This window comes from Zingiber officinale, chromosome 1B, assembly GCF_018446385.1.
Source record: "Zingiber officinale cultivar Zhangliang chromosome 1B, Zo_v1.1, whole genome shotgun sequence".
NCBI classification, from domain to species: Eukaryota; Viridiplantae; Streptophyta; class Magnoliopsida; order Zingiberales; family Zingiberaceae; genus Zingiber; species Zingiber officinale.
In genome coordinates this window covers 83,767,634-83,792,198 of record NC_055986.1, presented here as the reverse complement: position 1 = coordinate 83,792,198, position 24,565 = coordinate 83,767,634, and the positions used below count along the sequence as shown (strand labels likewise).

Here is a 24,565-nt window from a genome sequence, read left to right as displayed (position 1 = left end):
AAATATCTCCCTTATGTACTAGTCATTATTTCAAAAGCTAATAATCGCTCGTGATTTACCTCCTCCGTGTTGACCCTGAGACGGATTGACGGAGACGCTAAGGGCGAACGTATTCATCTTTTACCACCCTAATTTATCCTAAAGACTAATAAAAATTTTTATAAGACTAGATTGATCATCTCTAGAATTAGTCAACATAAATTAAATACCTATACCAATTAAAAATAACAATCCCTAGAATTGTCAACATAAATTAAATACCTATACCAACTAAAAATAACAATTAAAAATTATTGAAAAAATTATTATTATTATTTTACCCTCTTTCTACTGACGATATCAGGGTTGTAGACGACGGTGGAGTTTCTAGGTCCCAGATGAAACTGCATGCATTGTTGAAGTTTGTAGGTGAGATCATGAACAATGAGTGAGCTAGTGGAGGTCCATGGATGGCAAGTGGGTTTGACATCAATGAGCAAGGTGATGACTTATCATATTTGATTGCAATCACAATCATATTTATTTCTATAAATATCATTGTTTTTAGGAGAGGAGGGAACTAAAAGAAAAGTTTATAGTTTTGCTCATCTCGACCACCAAGTCGTTTGAATACTCTTTCAGTGACAATGAGCAGACTGAATATCCAGGAAGAGCTTATCAATATTATTAAGCAAAATAAATCAAGCAGATGACACTTCTGAAGCTTGCTCATTCTAGCCGCATACACAATCCTAGTAACTTGGAGCTACTTCTACAAACAATTAGAAAAGTACTGATCAGGCTTAAGCTTCTTTCAAACAAGAACTAGCTACGGCCTGGTTTCTGGTGTGATGCAGCAAAGTCAATGCTCAAAAGACAGAAATATCTCCCACGAACTGCGTGATGGCCTCATTAGCCTTTTGAGATGCTGATCTATCTTCTCTTTTCTTCTTTTCTCTGCATAAATGGCATTTGACAGTAGCTACATTAGACATTAGCATTTAGGGGACTAGATCCCAATCTATGTGGCACCCTCATACTAACTACTTGGTACACAGATATTGTTAATTTTATTCAAGATAAGCAACAATAAGCAAATCTTCCATGGCAGTTTGGCATAATATAAGATCATTAATACTTAGATTTCATCATTTATTTTCAAGGATGTATGTCTATCCGGATTATCAATAAGCACCTGCAACAAGAATGGTTGAATGGTACTTCGTTTTGACTTTGCGACTATACATATAGCAGTAACCATAAGGTGCAGGAGCTGATGGAACATATCATAAGACTATGGAGAACAGTACTCGTTATTTTGTGCAATATTCACCAAATTGTTGAATGGTGAACAAACCCAAAATAGTTGGGTGTCAATTAATGGCTTGCTATCAGTAATCTCCAAAAGTAATTTGAAAACAAAAAATAGAATATCATACTTATTCTTACAGAGTTTCGCTAAACTTATTGTTCAATGCTGAAGTAGAGAACAGACTTCAGTAGTTAGGATGCACAGCGCTTGGCTAGTTGTGGTATTGAACAAACTTTAAAACTAATGTGAAGAAAAAGAATGAAACATATTTTATAGTAATAATTTACCTGTCAACATATTCCTTCAAAAGCTCCTTGGCTTGTACTAATTTGGACAAAAGATTGCGGTATACATCAAGATCTCTGTCAACACTAGGCTTATTTATATGCAATGCAGCACAGAGCTGTAGAATAACAAAGATTGAGTTAATGCTCTACAGAAAGCAATGAAAAACTAATCTTCATGAATCGAGTATGCACAAGTTTGGACCACCTTATATGACAAGCTAGAGCCTCAGACAACAAAGTCAATCCTTCAAATGAATGATCTGGAGGTACGAATCAACAATCACAGCCTCATAATATCAAATATTATTTTATAAATTAACTATAGGAGCTTGAAGGGTTATATACAGATCAAACTCTACACCATGATTCATAGTGATGCTTAGTTTCTGAATAAGATGTTCCCATATTATTTCCAGAAGGTATAGGACTCATAATTCTTTTGATGCAAGAAAAAAAAAAGCTATAACTTTCTCCTAATATGGAGCTTTTCTTGAACAATCCAAAGAGGGATTAAAGCTAATAAGTCTTACCACATCAAATGTAAAGCATGAATTATGAAAGAAGTTTTATATGAAATCCACAATATACAAATGAGAAAAATCAAAACAAAAATGGCTTGGTATGAGTGCAGTATGTAACTCCATTGCCTAGTTGTAAAGAAAATAGAGCAAGGCAAATTCAGTGCTAATAAAAAGCATGCCAAAGCAATATATGCCACAATTCGAGCATCGAGGTGAGGCAACTTTTCCTAGGCACAAGGAAGGTGCTAGGTTGCGTACATCATACAATAGTGTGCCTAATAAAAAAGTATCAGATGGCTTCTTACATTCATTCCTATATCTATTAATTGGCCAGCATTAATTTGGTTGTGATCTAGATGTTGTGTTTCCTCCACTACTATCACAAGACAGAAAAGAGAAAAAAAGAAAGCTGAGGTGTCTAACTATTTTGAACTTTTTCTCGATGAGGTTAAGGACTATATAATTTGGATAGATCAAATTTTCAGTATCACAACTACTTGTGGTGTTGTAAAATATAGACTTATGAGTCATATATTGTACACGTTGTGTGGTCAAGGTGAAAATGTTAGAAATTTATTTATGGATATTATTTTTGATTGAATTACTAGCCAACATAGGAGTTTGAGTGTTATATTCAGGTGAATTTACATGTTATATGTCATGCATGTATCTATACTACACATGCAAATCACTTAACATAAAGTGCAGGCTTCAATTTTCCTAGGTTTTCATTTGCGCCTTCACTCAAAAACCGCTTACTGTCTAGCACCTAGTGACTTAAAATAACAAATTAGACAACAAACAAGAAATCAAAAGGAACCACTAAGGGAAATGTAGTTGATGTAATGAAAAAATAGACAACCTTTTCGAGCACTGCAGGTTCAGTTGCATTTGCCAGCTCAAGCAAACGGAACAGTCCAATTGCAAAGAAACGACTATAGCTAAAATTTCCATTGCCCTGTGCTCGCTCTGAGATGTCTTTCAAAATGGCTTCCACTTCTCCTTCCCTAGAGGCAAAATCTACCAAAGAAGAAGGAGTTTGAGATGATGCCCACTCTTCCAATTTCTTTGCATCAATTCTGCATAAGCAAAAACTAGCTTGTATAATCAGAGAAATTATATCCATATAAATGCTTGAAGTCTATTGCATTGTACCGGACCAGTTGGTTCAACCAGAAACCAGCCAGTTAAAAGGTCATTCTAGGCAATACTCATTTTCTTGTAAACCCGGTTAAACCAGCTAAAAAACTGGAACTGGATAAACTAGATCAAGCTCTGTTTTTCTTTTTTTTTTTCTTTTCACAGAAAACATTGAAAAAAAATATGGTTTTGTAGATTAGAAAAATAAAATAAATACATAAGGAAAAAAAACTTAACTAAAATTGCCTATTGAAGCCATGCATGCTGACTTAATAATTGTCCCTTAAATTATTTCACATCATTCAATTTTATAATAATTATAATATTTAAATTTTCTCAATCAAAACTTATTTTCCTGTTGGATTTTTAATTTTTATGCCTTCCACCGATAATCAATATCCCAACAATCTTATCACTTGTCTTTTCAATCTTCACACAACAAAAAAAGGTATAGCTTTAATTTTTAATTTTAAAATTATACAATAAATTTTATTGACACTAGTATTTATTTTATCAATGATACGACAATATTAAAAATACTTGTAATAAATATGCAAGTATGTATGGTCATTTGGTGATTAATATGATTATTTATAGGAGTTTGATGAATTTATGATAATTTATAGATGATGATTGTGATTGCGATAGTAAACTTGTGATTCCTTGTCATGACATATCGTGACAATGCTTCTAACAATACAATGATCTTATTTTTTAAAAGTATGAGTATAGTTGGCTGTGGTATATAATGTGCTAATGTATAAATACTACATCTATATATGGTGCAAATGTTTTTTATATATATTCATAGTAATAAATATGCATCATCAAGATATATTTGTAAAACAAATATTTATTACTTTATTTCCGTTTGATTGGTTCCACTTGTTGACCATAGACCCAGTAGCCTATTTGGTTTGATGTCCAGTATGGTTTAGGAAACATTGGTCTATTGTGGAATACTTTAATTCATGTTCATCACCCAAAGATGTTCTTAGCTTAAAGGGATGCTACAGGATACTTCTTAAAAGTATCAAAACATAGAAGAGGCAGTTTAGTAAGTCCACAATTGTAAGCAAAGAGGATGTTTTTGTAACTAAAATTCAGTACGCTGAAAAGGAGCAAACTTACTCTCATGTAAACAGTCGCCTGGACAATGCTCAAGGTGGATAAATTTTAAGACTTATCAGGTAGTGTTGCAATAATTTCAAGTACCTGTACTGTTCAGGATCCTCCTTCAAAGCCGTGATATATGACCGGAAGATGGTATCTCTATCCTCACTGCTCGGATACCCTTCCATCAGCTGTTCATATACGGTTACAAAGCCAAGGGCAAAGACAGCATCATACTGATAAGTCTTTTTGTATCTCATCAGATGTTGCTGCACAAGAAGCTCCTGCAACACAGTGTTGTATATGCTTGGAATTGGTCGTTTGTATGCTTTGAGAAAACTCAATTTCGTCTCTGATACAGTGGGCGGCACATCTAATCAGTAAAATGAAAAAAAAAAGGAGATATAAAGATATTGATGAACAAGTCTAATCTCATAATTCTTGCCCAATTTAACATGTAATAAATAACTAAGAAGAACAATATATGGTAATTTCTTGCCAAAAAAGAATTGAAAGAAAACATAAAGGCCTGAAGCAGCTTTCTGTGCTCATTTATTCTAATCAACCGCAGACATTAGCGAAACGTTAAACATAATTTACATATTGAAACTGTGGAAAATCTAAAAAGAGATGCAAAATACTATAGAATAATGGCAGGATGATATAGGAACTAAGTTGATGAACCAAAACACCCTTCAAGATCAAAATCCAACAAAAAATAGAGTTCAAGCAAATCAAACAGCATGAGAACCAGATTAGTAAAAAGTCTGCTAACATACAACTTCACCAATCGCAGTTATGACCAACTAGAATCGAAAAGGGTAATCGACAAAATTAGGGTTTGGTAAAACAGATATAAACAAAAAGCTCACAGCTTGCGGCGGCCGGCACGCAGCTGAAGACCATCCGTTTGCTTATCTTACGAACTTCGAATCGCGATCCACGGAGAGCGGTGACGGAGGAGGAGCACAGGCCGGCAAAGGACCGCCTTCTCTCTGAGGCTTGTCTGCAGGGCGAGGAGAAGGAAGCAGATGGCATAGAGGCCATTAGAGATTCTTCAAAGAGAGCTTTGTTGGTACAGAGAGAAACTACGGTCGTTGCAGAAGTACAGTGGTCGTCGGCGGCCACAGGAATTGCGTCACCGGTAGGAAGAGGCCGAAGAAGACAGAGTCAGAGTGGGAGGAAGGGGAAAGCCTTATCCCATGTTCCCTAAACAGATAGTAAACCAATAGCATGACACCACTTGGCAGTTAGGATGTTTTATATATTGACACGGAAAATTCACCGCGTTACCTTCTCTCTCTCTCCACGCGTTACCTTCTCTCTCTCTCCACGCGTTACCTTCTCTCTCTCTCCACGGACGTCCAAAACCAAAAGTAAGAGGTTTTTCATATATGTATATATCATGAATGAATTGACTCATACAAAAATTTAGTTAATCAACCAAATTAATGAATTTTATATCGATTCGATTGGTACGATTTAGTTGGTAAAATTGGATAAGTTCCTTTGGTCTAAAAAAGATTCAATTTATTCTGTTCCGATTGGTTTGATTTAGTTCAATTCATTTTTAAGCTCATTGCTCAGCTTTATTTGTTGGGTTTGGAGTGATGGAATCTAGTTAATTCTTTGGGTTTACATGTTAAGATTATATAACATATGGATTTGTCATCGAGAATAACTGAATAAGCTGAATACGTAAATTCTAATTAATTTATTAGATAAATTCTACTGGATAATAAGTTTTTCAACCAAGTAATCTCGGGCTAAACCGCTAAAGTATCCATTACCTGAGAGGTTCAGTCTGGTCCTAAGTGTAAGAAAGTCTCAATTTTAGTTCAACCGAGAATAAAACCAGCGCTGTCCACGTATCGATGATCTGATCGATCATTCTCGATCTCTTTTGTTGTTCTTTAGAAGAAAAAACGAAGAAGAAGCAAAAATTGTTAGATTCGTCACCAGTAGTCACCGCAGGAACACGCCCCTTTGCTGAAGTGGTGAAACCTGTACTTGTCCCTCAATACAATCTCTCTGTTGGTGATCAAGGAGAACTGCTTGTACGCATTGTGGCAATCTCCACACACTCGAAGATTCTTCATGATCCGAAGCTGAACCCCTCGAGCAGCCGACAGATCTCCGAAAGCAAAGGCCAGCTTCTCGCTGTGGTAGTAGAGCGATTGTCTTCTTCCAGCTCCATCCAAATCATGAAGCGTGAAGCTGATATCAGGCACGTAACCCACTGCCTCGATGCCACTCATCAGTTCTTGTAACTTTTGGTATATCTTTACTGACAATGGATGAGACCGATCTTCTACTCCGAACGTATGAGTCGCTTTGTCAATCTCAATCCAACTGAAACCTGCTTCCTTTTCTATGCCTTTACCTTTCATCAACTGCCTCACCTCTTCGGCTTGTCGCCATCTACCCGATCGCGCGTAGACATTGGCGAGGAGTACATAGTTTGCAGCTTCCTCTGGTTCCATTTCCAGCAGCAACCTGGCCACCTGCTTTGCCACTCGCAGGTTTCGGTGTTTACTGCAAGCTCCGAGCACGATTCTCCAAAGAGGGGTGTCCGGTTCGAAAGGCATGTCTCTGATGATAAACCTCAAAGCCTCGTCGATCTTTCCAGCCCGCGACAGCATGTCCACCATGCAGGCGTAATGCCGGTATCCTACTTGATCATTTGCCCCTTCCACCATGGCACTGAACGACGACACGCCTTCGCGAACGAGACCCGCGTGATTGAAGGCGGAGAGGAGGTTTAGCATGGTGATGCCGTCGGGCCTCAGTCCGACTTGCTGCAGCTGCTCGAAAAGCTCTGCGGCTTCCTTTGGATATCCATGCTGCGCGGAAGCAGAGATCATGGAATTGAATGAAATTACATTGCGGCGGTACTCCTCTAACGAGTTGAAGACTCTCCTTGCCTCTTCGATGCACCCGCAGTTCGAGTACATGGAGATGAGGGAATTCTGCGTCGCCGTATCCATGGCATCGTTACTCTTCAAGCAACTGGCATGAACCTGTTTCCCGGTTTCCAGGATCGACAGCTGACCGCAAGCTGTTAGCGAGCTCGAGAAGATGAATTGGTTCGGTTGGAAATTCAAGTTCAGCATCTCGGTGAACAAATCCAGTGCGTCGTTTGCCCTTTGCGCCTTAATGTTTGCTGAGATAATCGAAGACCAGACACCAACGTCCTTGGAGCTGACACTGTCGAATGCTTGTCTTGCATCCTGAAAGAAGCCATTCGTCGAATACATGGCGATCAGAGAAGATCCGACAAAACAATCTCTCTCCAATCCCACCTTGATGGCATATGCATGTACGCCTGTGAATTCTCCAAGTAGTTCGCTTCCAGCTGAAGTAGCTCCGGCTAGTAAAGCAGGGAATGTAAAACTATCCGGAGCAAGGCCGTCCCTTCGCATTAGCCCGAACAGGTACAGGGCCTGCTCGCTGTTCCCAATCTGGGAGTATCCCCTGATCATAGAATTCCAAGTGATCGCATTTTTCCTCCCCATTGTTTCAAAGATTTGCCTTCCATTTCCCACTTCTCCGCATCTTGTGTAGACAGCAATTAGTGCAGATTCTAAGATAGTGTTTGAAGAAAATCCATGGACAATGATCTGGCTATGGATCTGTCGCCCCATGCAGAGAGATCCTGCATCAGCACAGGACCTCAACAAGCTGCTAAAAGTCAGCGGTGTCGGTTGAACTCCACAGTGCAGCATCTTCTTGAAGGTTTCTAAAGCGTCAGCATGGAACGAATCATGCGTTGGAGCTCTGCTCGCCAACTCCAAACTTCCACACTTGGATGCTTCCCTCAGGCTTTTGTTTTTGGATAAGGTAAGCGAGCTAGAATGATACTTACCAGTATCGACTATGGCTTTGCAGGTGAATTTGGAAGTTTCAGAAGACAGTAGTGAAGATTCCGGCAGAGCAGGGACTTGGCAATTCGTCAGTGCCATTTCCTTCTTCTGTTCATGGAATAATGGGCACAGAAGCTACATTCTCCTAGATTTTGTGCTGGATACACAGATATCTCCTAGATTTTGTGGCTCAGAGCCTCAGACTGAGAGCAAGCCAATTGCCAAAAAGTTATCTACAACATGACGTACTCGGTTGTTTTAATTAAATTTAATCTTTATCAAATCTGATTTACTGAAGCCCGATTTTAGTTAAATTTAACCTGATTAAGGTAATTTAATTTGATTTTTAACTAATTTTAAAATACATTTGATTGAGTGTGATATTAAGTAAATGAATTAAATTAAATATTATTTTAACTAAATTTGTTTTTTAAAATTGCTTTAAATAAATAAAAATAAATTAGTTTACATAGATTTGGTTTAATCTGATTTTAATTAAATTTAATTATTAAATCTAATTTTTAATAATTAGATTAGGGGGGAAATCTAAAGGGCTATATTATTGTTTTTGTAAAAAAAAAATCTTAATTTTAATAAATATCAAAAAAGCATCTCATTTTATTTTTCATTAAAAAAAATAATTTTAACATAAATTAAAAATGGGTGCCGTGACTAGGAGGTTACATGTTCGAATATTGAAAATAACCTTTTACAAAACAGAATAAGATTGGTATAATAAATCTTTCTTTAAGAAAATGTCTTAAGAATAATATTTTTTTTCTCTAATTTTATGTGTTGAATATCCTATTGATAATTCGTCTGAAACTCACATCTCAAAGTTTTTAATAAATTTCTTTTGCCACGAATCTTCAAGGGCATTAAGAACTCCAAAACAAAGAACATGGAAATAGTCCAACAGCTATATATTTTTGGTGGCATTATAGCATCCGTATTGATGTTAATATATGACTGTATTACAATCGACGTGAGTGTTATAACACTCACAAAATACTTGCATTCCATTCTTTGAATACAATCAATAAGAAAATATATATATTTATTTAATATAAAATAAGAATAAAAATAAATGAGTGGATAATAATATCTATAAATAATAATAAATGTTAATGTTAAAATGAATATGGATGAGTGTTAATAAAATAGATGTATTAATATAATAAATATATAGTATGTGTATCCAATTTTTTTTAAGAGGTGGCGTATATTAATATTTAAATTAATATGGATGCCCTATATTAGGTTGAAAAATAAAATATATTAAATTAAATGAACTAACTTGAGTTTAAATTAACAATCACAAGAAATAGGAATAGCATCTCAAGAAAACAGAAGATAATCTTTCACCTCTTATTTTGTTCACCACCTCTACCATAGGAGTGATAACCTCCTCTACCATGAGGTTTTCTACCGCCAAAAGACTTCCTCCCTCGACCAAGATGGCTGGGACGTACATCACCTCGGGCAGTAGGTCCGAATGGAAATCCAAAATTCTGCTGATTAGGAACACTTGGCTCTTGTATATTTCCTGACAGTTCTTGAATAGGTATGGTAGCAGATGTGGTGCACAGATTCGGCTCATCAAACCGAGGTATGCTAGCATGAGCCTGGAAATTGGTAATGAGCTGATGTTGAAATGGCAATTTGCTCGGAAAACTACTATAAGCCTGGGATTGATGCAGCTGAGTCCAAGCATGATTCCCAGGCTGCTGGCTTGGCAACATATTAGCTGCAAATCCTTGTGCACCTAGAGACTGTTGCTGCAGATTTAGGAATCCACTTAACCATACAGAATTTAATAGCTGCTGGAACTGATGTGGTATACCCATTAAGCTACTCATTTGTAGAGGCATTGGAGTAGCTGCAGGTATGGCATGAGAACTAACACCGGAACCTCCAGCTCCACTCAGTGAGTTACTCATTTGTACAGGCATTGGAGTAGATGCAAGTATGGCATGAGAACTAACACCGGAACCTCCAGCTCCACCTAGTAAGCTACTCATTTGTACAGGCATTGGAGTAGATGCAAGTATGGCATGAGAACTAACACCGGAACCTCCAGCTCCACCTAGTAAGCTACTCATTTGTACAGGCATTGGAGTAGATGCAAGTATGGCATGAGAACTAACACCGGAACCTCCAGCTCCAGAAGAACCATAGTTAGAGCATGCAAAAGTATTGGCTACTATGTGTGACTCAGTGGGACCTGTGACACTAAAGGGGAATCTGTCGGGACATTCTGAAACCTGATCGACTTGAAGGCACATACCCTTCTGCATACTGGCACACTTGAAGTTTCTTTTATTGCCAAATGATTCTGGATGTGCTTTACATTTATTATTATTCCCCCTTTTTGCATGACGGCTAGATTTCTTATACCAAGCTTCCTTCTCGTCATCTGAGAATTCCACCTCATCATGCAGCTCCTCATCATTCTCACCTGAAGCATCATACGACTTCTTATGAAGCTCAATATAATTGAGTATGCACGTAGCAAACTCCAGGACGAAAGATACAGCAGTTCCCACGCTGATCCCAGCAGGAATCTCTTTTACAGAATTGTATCTTATGACATAGAAGGGATTCTTTACTGGTCCAAATATTTCATCAACCAAACCAAGCGGCAATCTCATTTCTGTTATCCAAAGAATGGAACCTTCACTAAGAGGGTTGTGCTTCTCCAAGCCATTAACAACAACTTTGTTATCCAGAACCTGAGGAAAAAGAGAAAGGAATTTAAAGTTGTAATTTGAATCGAAATGTAGAACAATTTTCCTTGATATAGCTTAGAGAATTAATAACAGCAAGTAAAACAGAGACTTGAGCCTCGTTTGGAATGCAAACATTATGATGCATATGATCACTAGAATCGACAGTTTATACATTGGTATAAACATAAAATTAGAATTTTTTCCGCATGCCTTTGGACACAAATGAATGCTATACCCGCTGTAAAGAAAACAAGCCAGAGCTACTAAAATTTTTATTTGTTGGACAGAATTTTCAGGGTAACAGCAGCATTCAAATAACTAGGTCGCTGGGTCATTACAAAAAGTGCATTAGCTGAAAATTGCGAGCGTAGTGCCTTGCAGCGACTAATTGTCAAATGCTCATTTGGTAAATCACATCAAATGTATGCCAATATGCATAGACAGTTAGCTTCTTTATATACTGGGCACCATGTTTCAAGAAAGGAGAAGAAATAATTCAACAAAATAGGCCAGTCTGAGTTTCATATATTGAAAAGTGGAAAAAGGCAATGAAGCTTAGATTTTCAGGAACTTACAGCAGAAATTACTCCAACAGAGAGTACTCGATGGTGTGGTTCCAACGTCACATCAATTTTTGGCACTGGAGGAAGATCCTAAAAATCAGTTCGTAGTTTAAATTAGTACCAACAGCATGCAGAATTATTGAGGTGCTAATACAAGTGGATACATTTCAAAATTCAGGAAACAAAAGGATAATCATCAACCCCTCAAACATACATCGTTGTTCAAAAGGTGAAAAGGGTGCGGGAGCAGTGCATAACATTTTTAATTCACTTGATTAACAGAAACTAGCATGTAGCAAAGATAATTTATGAATGATAATCTTGAACATAACAAGAAGGTTCATTGAGGACTAGCAGAAAACTAAAAACTTAAAGACAACCCTTGATGTAAATGTATAGTTATGTGAAGTTAATTAGTTACACTTTTGTTAGGTCTAGTAGTTGTGCCGATGCTAACGCCATTTACCAAAACAAAAATCAATTGCACAAACCCCCTTCATGAGTTTTTATTAAATAAGTCAATGAGAACCAACACTATCGATCTGTTAGTGTGTTAAAATCTGCCTATTCATTACACAAGAAAGTCAAGAAAAATTGAGTTTGCTACTTTCATTGTACTCCCAACAGAAAACTCATACTTTTCAATTACATGGCATTCTTATTTTTGTTAAAAGGAGTACAGTAAAAATTACCTCCACTTCATTCTTGGATCTTATTGGACCTTTCACTATATCTTCATCCTCTTCGCTTCCAATGATCATCTCGTCTTGATTATCATCTCTTATTTCACCCTCTTCAATCTCTTCCTCAGCACCTTTCAGAAAACCTCCACTAATATTGCTGTCACACCGACTATGTTTACCTTCGTGATATCCATCGTCACTATCTTCTTCTTCGCTGCTTGAAGAGGACGAAGAAGAGTCGCTACTCTCGGATTCTTCAATTTCCTCGTCTGACCCATCTGATTCAGCTTCGCAATTTTCCTCACTGCTCATATTTGCCACATTAACCAAAAAACTCGCACGATCTTCACTTGCTCCATTAGCCTTCGTGGTTTCACTAAAATCATTCTCTACCCGGCCTTGACTGCCATCAAGATCAAGATTCCCAAAGGCCACTTTGGCATCGTCAAAACTAGATTTTACCGACGCAGTGCCATTATTCACTGGCTTCTCATTAGAGTCTTCCAACAAAGTCACGCATTTCATCGTCTCATCGATCGAGGGCAGCGGGAGCTCTTCTTTTACCCCAAGATTAGATATTTCGGTCACAGGGCTATCAAGGAAATCGAGCACCTCCACTTCCTCCACTGACACGAAGAAGCGGTGGGGATCCACAAGCCACTCGTCGGGGTCGAAACCGAGCAGGAAGGGATCGAAGTCGCTGGGTTGGAGCGTCGGGGAGGGTTCCTCAGGCGGAGAATTCCACGGACTTCCCATCTTGGATTGGATTATGGAATCGGGGAAGACGAGGACGAGGTGGCGATGGTGTAAAAAGGAAGAGGAGGACACGGGAAGAGGAGTTTCGGCGCGGGCAGAAGGGAAGGAGGATTTTGATCCTTTAAAATGTAAGCATTGCGTCTCTATTTCTCACTAGGGTTCAAGGCCCCCTGGGAAAAGGGAATCGGTCCCGTCCGGTCCGGTCCGGTCCGGTCCGGCTACCAACATGAGCCCTAGTATGACCGGCCTGCAGCTTATTAATAAAAAGCTGAATACATTCATAATTTTTTAAAGTTTTTAATTTACTGTTTCATCTATTTTTTTTACCTATCATAATATTTATATAATATTGAAGGACAAGGAGCATGCCCAAAGCATGACAAAATAGAGGGAGTGAAAGTGAGTTGGGGTTATCTGACGGATGAGGATGAGTAGCTTGACCAGAGAATATTTTCAAGATTTTAAAAGATTATATCAGAGATGTGAGTCGAGTGACAAGTATACAAGTGAAGAGGGTAGATATTAATTTTTGCAAACTCAACCTTAGAGGTGATCGAAGTTAGAGGAGTCGTCGACTGGTGTTAGGATGCCGTCCGTCGATGATTATAAAATTCAATATCCTATGTTTTAGGATTTATGAGTTGACCAACCAATTAATATTCAACTTGTGTTTAGAGACTAGTGGGACACTCAATACCCCTAAATATTTTGGGGGGATTATAATTTGATCAATCAACTAGTGTGAAATCCAATCGACTAATGGTTAAGTCAACCAATCAGTTGACTAATAAATTAAAATTTTAAGTTGGTCTATTTGGGTATTGTTAGCTAAGATTAGTCAATTAAAGATTAATTTCAATCGGTTGATGATTCAATTAATTTGACAAACAAATAGAATATTTGTTAGTTGATCGAAATCCTTTTCGAAAGAGCATATAATATTGTTGAGTTAACTAAAGTAATTGACTTAGAACACTCACATCAACTATCCTATCCAAAAATTTTATCTTAAATTTTGGATTGGGTAGCTAAAATTTTTTTTGCATCAGCTACCCTATCCATTCTCTAAATTTAGATTTGAAGAATAATGATTCTCTAAATTTAGGGATAAAATCATTATCCTAAAAATAAAATAATATTTCTTTTTAATATCTCTCCTTCCACTCCATCTTTCTCCTTCCACTCATTCTATAAATATAATAATAAAAAAAAAAGAAGAAAATAATAAAAAATTAAGGATGATAGAAATTTTAAGGTAGTTGATATTATGTGTAGTGAAAAATGATTGTCTAAATTTAATAAAATGAGTCATTTACCCTAAATTTTAGATATAGTAATAGAAAATTTGATATGAATACTCTTATGATACATCAATCGATTGATGCTAGCTAGGCCCATCCGTCAATGCTAAACAAAGCCAAAGATACAAGGAGCTACAACATGATTCAACAACATGATCAAATAAGATATCATAGGTCAGTTAACCGGTGGATGATTAACTACTATCAACAATAAAATTCAAGTCAAAACACTTTCTCCCTCTACTCGAGCTTCATTTTTATTACTTTCTTTCTCAGTTTATTATAACTCTTGTGTCCCAAATTGTAAAAGACTCCTATGCTTGTAATTAGAAGTGTCAAAAATAAATCCGATCCAAAAAATATCATATTCAGATTGAGAATTTTTGGATTTGGATTGAAGTGTTTTTAGATTGTATTAGGATCAGGTCAGATTCGGATTTACCTAGGTTGACTTAGATTTACTTGAATTTAGGATTTAATAGGATTTTTTATTGCAAATAAATCAAATTTTAAAAGTGTAGAATTATAGAGAAAATAGTAAAAAAGTTGTTTTAATCGAGTTATTAAGGTTGGTCGGATTATTCGAATTCAAATTTAGGATTTTTAGGTTGGGTTCTATTGAAACTTTTTTATTAAATTTTTTCTTTAATCCGACCTTTAGCCACCCATTGACACCCCTACCTTTAGCGTTGCCCAGCAGGGAAAAAAAAAAATAGAAGAGTGTTCCACTTAAAGGATGCTGGGCTATGAATTAGGAGATTAGAAGTTGCCAAATCACATTAACCCATTGCACCATCTAATTTATTTTTCATTTATGTTCCATTGCATAACCTCTTGAACACTAACATTGCAAAAAAAAAAAATTGATATTCACCCTCCTCTACCACACCTATCACATGATCCAACAAGGATTATTAGAGTCTCATCACATTCGATCAATAAAACCTCACCATGCCACACTCCCAAGACATTCTTGTTCCTATCTTATTGCTTTCCAAATGGTAAATGGTAATCAATTCATTGTACGCACAGCCGTATACGCAGGGGTCTTAGTGGCCTGCAGGTTCTTCTTGTGCCACGTCCAAGAATCTGAAGGAGAGTCAGGCAATGGCGGCAGCACCACCACGGCTCTGCGGCATAGCCCAAAAGGCCACCCTTGGCAACCCTTAAACTCTTCCCATATCGACGGCAGCTTCCTTCCCCAGTACTCGTAATCCTTCAGCTCAGTACAGAATGATGCTCCTAATTCCACCGAGCAGCAGGAGAAGCAGCTCTTCACTGAGAAAAATGCTTCACTTCCGATCTCCTCCTCCTCCTCCTTGTCTTCCTCATGATTGCCTATGTCCCTTATCGTGCTCGCAACGCAAACTCTTCCCGTTGTCGGCGACACAGCCCAAGTGAGCCTCCCTGTGAACAACTCCTGAGGCTTTCTCCACTTCGCCCTTATTGCTCTTGCTTGTAACTCCAGCATGATCAACTGCACGTCCAATAATCAGTTTAATTTAAGAACATATAATCAATTGGCCGGTCTGCGTTTACAGTATAAATACATACATAATTCATAAACACACGCACACGGTACCTCTTTGTGACTGAGATCGCTGTCGAAAATCTCATCGACAGAGGAGCTCAAGGTGGAGGGGGATCGGAGGCAGGAGCCATGGCACTGAGCGCAGACATTCCTTATGAGCTTCGGAAGCGAATTGGGATGTTGAGAGAGCTTGGACTTGCCCTGGTGAACAGGAACCATGCTGCTGAACAATTATGCCAAGAAAACAAATTAATGAACCAATTTATTCTGCATATGCTGTTGTATGGAGTTGAGTGGGATATAGACGTGCATGATAGAGGCCTGGCAACCTAAACCATTGAGTCAAGGGTAGAAATCCTTTGGGTAAAGATTAAGCATATGTATGATAGTGTTGGATTAAAAATTAATCTTTAAACGTTGAAGGATCTTAAAAATTAGTTCGACTAGCTATATTGCTATTCACTTTGTAGCATGTCATGTTTATTTCTTTCATTTGAAATTAACAAGAATGTAGCAAAAACTCAGAATGTTCATTTAATTGTGTGTCGTCATTCTGTACATGTGTTTGCTTTTCCCAGTAGTAGTTTGTGTGACTAAGTGTCTGTAGTTTTCGAGTTAATTTTAACTTGAAGCTAACTTTGAAGTGACACCGCGCCAAATTTAGAACACTTTACTGCAAAGATTTCAAAAGATGGAGTTGATACTTGCATCAGTTTATCGGCTGATGCTAGGTTCAAAAATCAAAAGGGAGGAACACAGTACACACACCGTCTTCGACTGAAGGAAGTTTGAATTGTGGGAAACTCATATGACGTCGCCAAAATTTTCAAAACTTTTATGGCCGAAGCACATATACTAATGGTCTTAATCATAAATGTTACTTCAACAGAGATCTCCAATTGCTGTTGTGTGGTAATAATATTGTTCAATACCAGCTTATCCGTGTTATCAGAATGGTCTCTTTTTGTTCATATCTTTTCTTTCTCAACCTGAAAAGTTATTGTGTTAGACCGTTGTATATCATTATAAATGATCATCAATTCAGCCAGAGATGACAAGATGAAAATTGGGAAATGAAAGAAAAAAAGTTTGGTTCCCTGAATGCGCACTATTTTGTTTTGTTTTGAACAAGTTGGATTTTTTTTTCTTTACACAACACTCAACGTCAGTTCTTGGGAGTTCTTGGAGCTTAGTGCTATTACATTTCCATCCACCAAAAGGTAGATTTGAGCAATAAGAAGAGAGTAAGCTAAAATTTCATTGCTGTAATCTTGTGTAAGATTTTATTGTATTTGTTCTTGCTCTTATTGGTGCATTTTGTGTCATGAGCTTGTAAGAGCTTCTCTGTCTCCGGATTATTTTTGAGAAGGAGTATTTTCATAGTGTAAATATGTACACTGTGTAGATCTTTGAATTAGTCACCTCAAAGAGGTGGATATTAAGTAAATCTTTGTGTTAGCATTAAAGAGTTGTTCACTTTAAGTATTTTGTTGCAAGATCATCTTCATTGAAGCGAGCAAGCTATTTACCCCTCCTCCCCCCTGCTTCTAGCTATATGATGTATGTATGACATGACATGTTATTTTTATTTATTTTTCATAATATGCATGAATGTAAAATATGATATCATGACATATGATGGACAAATAATTATGACAAATTAGCATAAATAAAATATACCTAAATAATCATATGATGTCATGACATATGATGGGCAAACAATCATGGCAAATTAGTATAAATAAAATATACCTCGATAATCTATCTAAGTGTCTTTAATCTTTAGTTTAAGTAAATGAAATCATCTTAAGTTGCCCTATTTTCATAAGAAAATGTCAAACTCTCAACTTGTCATTTCTTTTGGTTTTCCTCATTTGTGCCAATTTTAAATTAAATCTGATCCTGTTTGATACTTGCGAGGTGGTGCACTGGCCTAAGTGAACGGTGATCTCTGATGAAGACGAACTCCTAAAGATCCGGAAGAGCTCTCAACAATCCTGCACACAACAAGATGAGCCAACAAAGCATTAGTAACCTAGGACCGGGGTGGAGATCCCTGGCTACGCCCTTGACACTCATGTCAGTTCCTCTGTTGAAGGTGGAAGAAGAATAAGAACAGTAACTCAAGTACTTGGAAACAAAGTTTTAGATGCTAGAACTTGCTTACCTTGCCAACGGAGAGAATTCCCCTTTTTATACTACCGCATATAACCTCTGTAGTCATGAGCTGGTCCCCGGTTTGTTAGAAGATGAAGTCATCTTCTAGACTTCATATAATAATCCTTTAAGGAATCTTTTTTTTTTTTACCCTAGATGTACTTTTTTTGTCGTTTGTGACTCATATTCATGATAAAATATGCATAAGAACACGTCACTACAATTGAAGAAGCTTCTAGAAGATATTTCCAACCAAATTCGCAGGATGTCATACTTATGTACCTCTGTTAAGCATGTCTCGATCGGTCGTTCAAGCCGGTCGTATATATATTGAGAATATCTTTTGTTAAGCGTGTCTCGGCCGGTCATTCAAGGCGGTCGTATATATATTGAGAATACATTCTGTTAAGCATGTCTCGGTCGGTCATTCAAGCTGGCCGCATATATATTGAGAAATATACCTTCTGTTAAGCATGTTTCAACCAGGAATGTACTATAAGCTTTATAAGGCTAAATACTTTTACGCTCGGCCGGGCTTTGTCAGGCTGAGCACACACTACAAGAAAAAAGCTAATAGACAACGCTTTTAAAGCGTTGTCTTTGTGCCTGAAAAAGTGTTGTTAAAGGCACTGTTGTTAAAAGACTGCCCAACGACAACACTTTTAAAGTGTTGTCGTTTTTAGCAAAGACAACGCTTTTGCAACGCTTTAAAAGCGTTGTCGGTTTATGCAAAGACAACGTTTTGCAACGCTTTTAAAGCGTTGTTTTTGGTAGAAAAGACAACGCTTTTGCAATGCTTTTAAAGCGTAGTCATATTTTGCAAAGACAACACTATTACAACGCTTTAAAAGCGTTGTTGTTTTTTTTACAAAGACAACACTTTTTGCAACGCTTTAAAAGCGTTGTCGTTTTAAAGAAAAAAAATAAAAAAAATTATTTTAAAAAAATTATTTTTATATTTACGAAACTATTATTTTTCTTTTACCATGTCTAGATTCAAATTTTATATATAATCAACTCAGCTAATGATTTCAAACTCATACCAAAATAATAAAAATCTGACGTTGAAGTAATATTAGTATTTAATTACATGAGAAGCTAGTAAATATCAAAATTAACACTAATTCTGTTTCAAAGTAGATAGTGATATTCACATATAAAACAAAAGAGCACAAAAAATCTGTTTTGAACAGCTACAATCTGTTTAGCCAACAATCTGTTTACTTCTACTGAATACTGAAGAAGTAGCTATTGAATACTGAAGAAGTAGCCAACAATCTGTTTACTCAAAATAGTACAGTAGTTACTGAATCCAGACGCTTAGTGTACTGATCAATTACTGAATCCAGACGCTCCTTAGTGTACTGATCTCGACTGTCTTGTATCCACCTACAAAAGTAGCAATAATATGTTTCAAGTCCATACATGAGCATTACTGATGGCTCTCAAAAGAAACAAAACAATCATTGGAGACGAATGAATGAATACTCACATTAACCAATATTATACAAGGTTAAGAAATCAACATACCAATGACCTTACAGGAATTGTCCTATTCTAGAAACAGCTCAAAAGCCACATTCAAAATAGAAATGCCAAAAAGGTGAACAACCCATATAAGAAACTTCCGAACATAAATGGAGGTACTCAGAGAATACCCACTGGTATTGATCAACATTAGAGTTGTGAAGGTTACAACATTGCTATGGCGACTTCATAGCAAACAATAAAAAGTTGCATAAAGAACCAAACACCAAATTTTACCATCAAACATTAGTAAAAGTTTTAGACATTTCAAATCAAAATAAACGAGTTCAAAATGTGAAACTTTGCTAGAGAATCAACTACAATATGATAAACTGTGGTTTGTAGTACTCAGTATAACATCCATTTCTCAGTTTTTGTCTTTTGTTGCATCTGTGTCTTTTATTTCATATTTACATGAAGTATATATCTTGTAATACAAGCAAATATCCTGAAGTTCAATAATACAGATCTATAGTAAGCTTCTACGTCTACAACCAATGAAGTTCTATAAGAACTTCTTATGAGACATCAGTTGAGGTTTGTGCTATTTACATTCCTTTCTAATTTATTTGTATGGAGTCATTAGAAAAGTCAAAATGAAGGGTAGAAACTCAATATAGCCCGAAATTCATATTTCTGGTACTTATGCAAACAAACATATATAGAGCAGACTTTTTATTTCCCAAATTGTATGCACAAATGATTTCATTTGTAACAATCAAACCATCAATTAGCCCACTTACTAGATTCTCCATAATTTACCAGAATGAAGTGTTTACATTTTTAATACTGCCACGATAGAGAATAGACATATATATATCGTATCTAAGAACATATGCATTATATCCCTTCATGTATACCATATTATTATTGTTGACGCGACAATATGATTCATCTAAACTCTCCAGGTTATTGAAATAACAGAAGAATTGAGCAAGTGGACTATCATATGGCTACAACTGATATAAAAAATTTAGCAAACAATTGTCAAAATTAGAAGCTCAGGGAGCACATCTCAGTATTTCTCCATTCTAAAATGCATTCAGTTTATATAATTCAGTTAATGACCAAGAAGACTCTTTATCACAGATTAAACTGAGAATAACAAACAAGGGTAGATTGCATCTCATAGCTGAAAATGGATTCTAAAGAAGCAAAAAGTTGCTTCTTGCTAAAGATAATGAACTTAATTACATAAACCTTAGCTAAAACAAGGTAATGAACTTACATAAACTTGAACGCACCTACTCATAAATATGATCTTGTATACATTCTGCCAACTCCGATCGCACCTCATCAATTTCTTCTCGAGAATACTCTGCTTGTGTGAACTGTGAACATTAATGAGGAAAAAAAATCAACATTGACTTTGCATATTTTAAATAGTTTATTTCAAATAATTTGAGACATAAGCAAGTAAACATTACTATAGATCGTAGTGAATCTCTTTCGATAATTTCAACTTCTTCAACAATTTGTCTCATAAATCGCATCACATAGTAACCACATTGTTTGGCATCTTGTTGTCGAGGAGCCTATGGAAATTAGAGACATATTATTAATGATAAACATACACATTAAAATATATGTTATATGTAATTACACATACCTTTACTATTACCCACATAGCCTTTTTTCTACCTTTCCTTCCCTTGTTTGAATTAAACAATCTTAAGGCCCTTCATATGTTAATGATTTTTTTATATATGAGTTTTGTATAAACATAAATGCTTAATAAAAAAGAAATATGAACTCACATTTCCACTATATATTTCCAATCCTCATCATGAATGCGGTGCCTTAGAGAATCTAACAAATAAATAACTTCATTGTAAGGGTCAATAACAGTGAGAATCCAATGGAAACTATGCAACAAACACATAATTAGTGCATATAATTCAATAAATTATCAAAAGACAACAATTGAAAGTGATGTTTTAATTCTTACTTACCCGATATTACATGGCACCAATACAAGTTGATCTACAGATGCACCACTTAACCTGCCTGCCAAATGACTTGCCCTTTGGTTTAGCCTTTCAAGCTTACCTTTTTTTGTCATGTGCAGTGTTTGACATATATGGGATTTTATGTGGATTCACAAATCTAAATTTCTCTTTCTTGTTATCTTTCAGCAGTTTTTTATAAAGATGCCTACCATTGCAAACATAATAAAACGAAGAGGTAGATTGAAAAATGAAAGTTATTCTCAAAATGGATGATTATCATAGATTACAGTAAACCTATTAAAATTATATTTAAATTGCTAAATCTAAACACTTATCATATGTAGCCAACTACACAATTGCCTGAAAGGGGCTCCAAATGATACAAAGGAATAATGTCCTCAAGGTGTAGAACAAGTTCATAATCATCATTAAACACGTCATAATCAAAACTCACTGATATATATCTGCCATCATCTAAAGCACGCTTACTATAACAATATAACATATGTAATGCTCTTGGGGCACTTGTTGACAAAGTATGTTTTTTTTGTTGTTGTTCAAGCTTCTTCCTTCGAGGCTTCTAATAATTTCAAATCATGACAGTTAGATAGGATGATTAATAAAACAAGTGACAATTTAATTTGAAATAAAATCTAACAAATACCTCATCTTGGTTCACTATCAAGTGTTTTGGCCAAGCCACATGGGTTCCTACAGCATCACCAATTACTTCAAATTCACTTGGAATTGGATATGACAAAGGTGCTGATTTTTCTACTGCTTCATCAATGGAGACTCGCATGCAATTATTGGGAAATGGAACACCATGAAGCATTTTATCAGATTCATTGCCACAAACAATTGTACCATGTGCAACAATATTTGTGCTAGATTCCAATGTCAATGCAACTGGTTTTCCCTAAAATGTAAAAGTTGCAGGTCACAAATAGTAGCAGGTCACAATTAATGCAACTAGTGTTATACCTGCAAAACATCATCTTGACACAAAATTTGTAGGTCATCATCATCCTTCTTCATGTCATCTTCAATCATGGGTTGCAACTTTACTGAGCAACTGCCTTTGTCATCAATCAAATCGCACATGGTACCCTTTTTATACACCATTACTTCAAGGTTTTGTATACGTGCATCTTGTTCTAAAATTTTCTTCCTCGCCTCCATTAGCTCCCTTTTAAGCTCAGTGATTACATCAGCATGCTTCCATCTTCTACCAGAATTGAAATATATTGTTGGAGTGATATGACCTCCAATACCCCTCACACGGCCATTATATTCTTCAGTGTCAAGTGCTTTGGTAAGTATATCTTCTTTGGTTCCTTCAATTATCAGCTTACCCTCCCTCTTTTGTTGAATGTAACCATCCTATCAGGCACATTAAAAAGTATTATTACTAAAAGAGTTATCAGTTCAATAAAAATGGTAATTTTACTTATTGTTATTTTGCTTACAATCTGTTGGATTTTTTTTATCAAATCCTCTCCTTCAAAGCCACCTTCTTTGGTGACTCATCCTTTCTTCCACATAATAGCTCTATTAATGTCGTCATCATCACATAATTCAGTCGCCTACAACAAGAAAATTCCAATAACAGTTAAATGAATAAAATTAGTCATTAAATGAAACAAACTCGCAGGAATTGGTCATCAAATTGCAGCACTAGAACAATCAGGATTGTGATCAGGATTAGAGCCAACTGAAGCAGCACATCTCGCAGAGGCACAATCATTAAATGAAATGGGAAATCAGGGAAAAGCTTTAAGGCATGGGGTACCAAATGTATCACTAACTGCCAACAACTTGCAGCAACAAGCCAGTCCCCCGTATACTCAGTTTTAGACTCAGGTGTTGAGTATGCGGTACCAAAGGTGGTTTGCTCCTGCATAGAACTTGCGTCTACTGCATAGAACTTACGTCTACTGCATAGAACTTGCGTCTCAGCAACCATATTAACAATGAAATGCCACCAAATAGTAGGCAATATGGGAAAACAGCAAGACACAATTAGTGATCCCACCGACACAGTGAAAATTCAAATAATTTTATGTGAATAAATTGGAGGGTTCATAAGAAAATATGCTAAAAAAATACTTACTATTTCTTCCGCAAATCGTGCATATCCTTTACGTGAAAGCCGATGAGGATACATGTGTTGTTTTCTTCTTTCTTTTTGTTGATCACTTAGTTTCTAGTAAGTGAGGATACATGTGTTGTTAAACTTGAATATAAATAAACTAGTTTTAAAAGATTAAATTACAAATCTTACCATGAAGTCTTCAGACGTGCGACTAATCACAAATGACCTCCAAGTATCTCTTGTAATACCATAGCCAATAGGTGGCTCATCCAACTTCTCGGGTTTATCAAGCTTACTTAAAATGAACGTCTTAGTGAGATAACTTTTGTATTGACGCCACTTATTGTTTGCTGATTTCAAACAACCATTCTTCCACTTTAGGTCAACATTGTACATCAACTGTAAATCGCAAAAATGGAAATATGTTAAAAAAATTAAGACAAACAGTAAATATATTATAATAATTGATAAAACATGCTAATTTACTTACATTAACTGATTCCCAGATCAGTTCTTTAACATCACTTGGAACATATTTCCAAGTCTTGTAACTAATTTGAACCTTTTCTCGAGCCAGCACACCAATATAACTTTGCATTGCAATAGCTGCTTCTCCTATTGGCTGTCCAAGTTTATTGAATGCAACATCTTTTCTAACTCCTTGAATCCTTTGCTTAGCTAGCTTATCTAGGTGTGTACGACCTCTAGACATTCTTGTGGTTTGGGTGTTTGTAGAATCCAACTCTGTGTTACCATCCCAACTCTCGGTAGTGGCTGGAGTTTCAATTTTTTCCTTACCCTTACCTTTTTTTGCATGCTTTCTAGAGGCTTCCATGGAGTCCACATCTTCTGCTAATCACAACAACATGATAAAAATAATCATAGAAAAAAGTAAATAGACAACAGATACAAGAAAAGAACTTCCTAGATGTTTTGTGTGGTGTTGTTCACAAAACTAGGCTACTGTGAAACTAGGACTGGTTGCCAGAGTGATGTTTTCCACTGCCAGACTTGTATCTCTTTTCAATTCCAGTGGATGAGCATGATCAAAACCTAATG

At 36.3% G+C, this 24,565-nt stretch overlaps 5 protein-coding genes and 1 long non-coding RNA gene across 7 annotated transcripts; all 6 read right to left on the bottom strand.

The window, feature by feature from the left end:
• Positions 1-496: 496 nt before the first annotated feature.
• LOC121968745 (protein THYLAKOID FORMATION1, chloroplastic-like) lies at positions 497-5,553 on the bottom strand. Its single transcript, XM_042518975.1, has 5 exons — positions 5,225-5,553; positions 4,455-4,725; positions 2,962-3,178; positions 1,579-1,694; positions 497-936 (listed from the first exon to the last, which is right to left on the bottom strand). The coding sequence occupies exons 1-5, from the start codon at positions 5,397-5,399 to the stop codon at positions 849-851; spliced, it is 867 nt and encodes a 288-aa protein (XP_042374909.1). The 5' UTR covers positions 5,400-5,553; the 3' UTR covers positions 497-848.
• A 754-nt stretch (positions 5,554-6,307) lies between these two features.
• On the bottom strand, positions 6,308-8,314 carry LOC122039432 (pentatricopeptide repeat-containing protein At2g03880, mitochondrial-like). The gene has a single exon (XM_042599118.1). The coding sequence runs from the start codon at positions 8,312-8,314 to the stop codon at positions 6,308-6,310; it is 2,007 nt and encodes a 668-aa protein (XP_042455052.1).
• A 1,189-nt stretch (positions 8,315-9,503) lies between these two features.
• On the bottom strand, positions 9,504-13,085 carry LOC121968718. Of its 2 annotated transcripts, XM_042518974.1 has the most exons (4): positions 12,200-13,085; positions 11,520-11,597; positions 10,371-10,947; positions 9,504-10,289 (listed from the first exon to the last, which is right to left on the bottom strand). In XM_042518974.1, exons 1-4 carry the CDS (start codon positions 12,944-12,946, stop codon positions 9,577-9,579), a joined length of 2,115 nt encoding a protein of 704 aa, XP_042374908.1. In that variant the 5' UTR covers positions 12,947-13,085; the 3' UTR covers positions 9,504-9,576. The 2 variants fall into 2 exon arrangements, with proteins under 2 accessions (XP_042374908.1, XP_042374907.1); XM_042518973.1 differs by having other exon boundaries at positions 9,504-10,947.
• Positions 13,086-15,051: 1,966 nt separating this feature from the next.
• On the bottom strand, positions 15,052-16,010 carry LOC121975356. Its single transcript, XM_042526997.1, has 2 exons — positions 15,830-16,010; positions 15,052-15,724 (listed from the first exon to the last, which is right to left on the bottom strand). The coding sequence occupies exons 1-2, from the start codon at positions 15,995-15,997 to the stop codon at positions 15,260-15,262; spliced, it is 633 nt and encodes a 210-aa protein (XP_042382931.1). The 5' UTR covers positions 15,998-16,010; the 3' UTR covers positions 15,052-15,259.
• A 4,360-nt stretch (positions 16,011-20,370) lies between these two features.
• LOC121975307 lies at positions 20,371-21,144 on the bottom strand. Its single transcript, XR_006110303.1, has 3 exons — positions 21,072-21,144; positions 20,890-20,997; positions 20,371-20,793 (listed from the first exon to the last, which is right to left on the bottom strand). It is a non-coding gene; the product is annotated as an uncharacterized LOC121975307 (long non-coding RNA).
• A 1,245-nt stretch (positions 21,145-22,389) lies between these two features.
• On the bottom strand, positions 22,390-24,218 carry LOC122039416. Its single transcript, XM_042599117.1, has 4 exons — positions 23,997-24,218; positions 23,696-23,905; positions 23,060-23,308; positions 22,390-22,794 (listed from the first exon to the last, which is right to left on the bottom strand). Exons 1-4 carry the CDS (start codon positions 24,216-24,218, stop codon positions 22,390-22,392), a joined length of 1,086 nt encoding a protein of 361 aa, XP_042455051.1.
• Between the last annotated feature and the right edge of the window lie 347 nt (positions 24,219-24,565).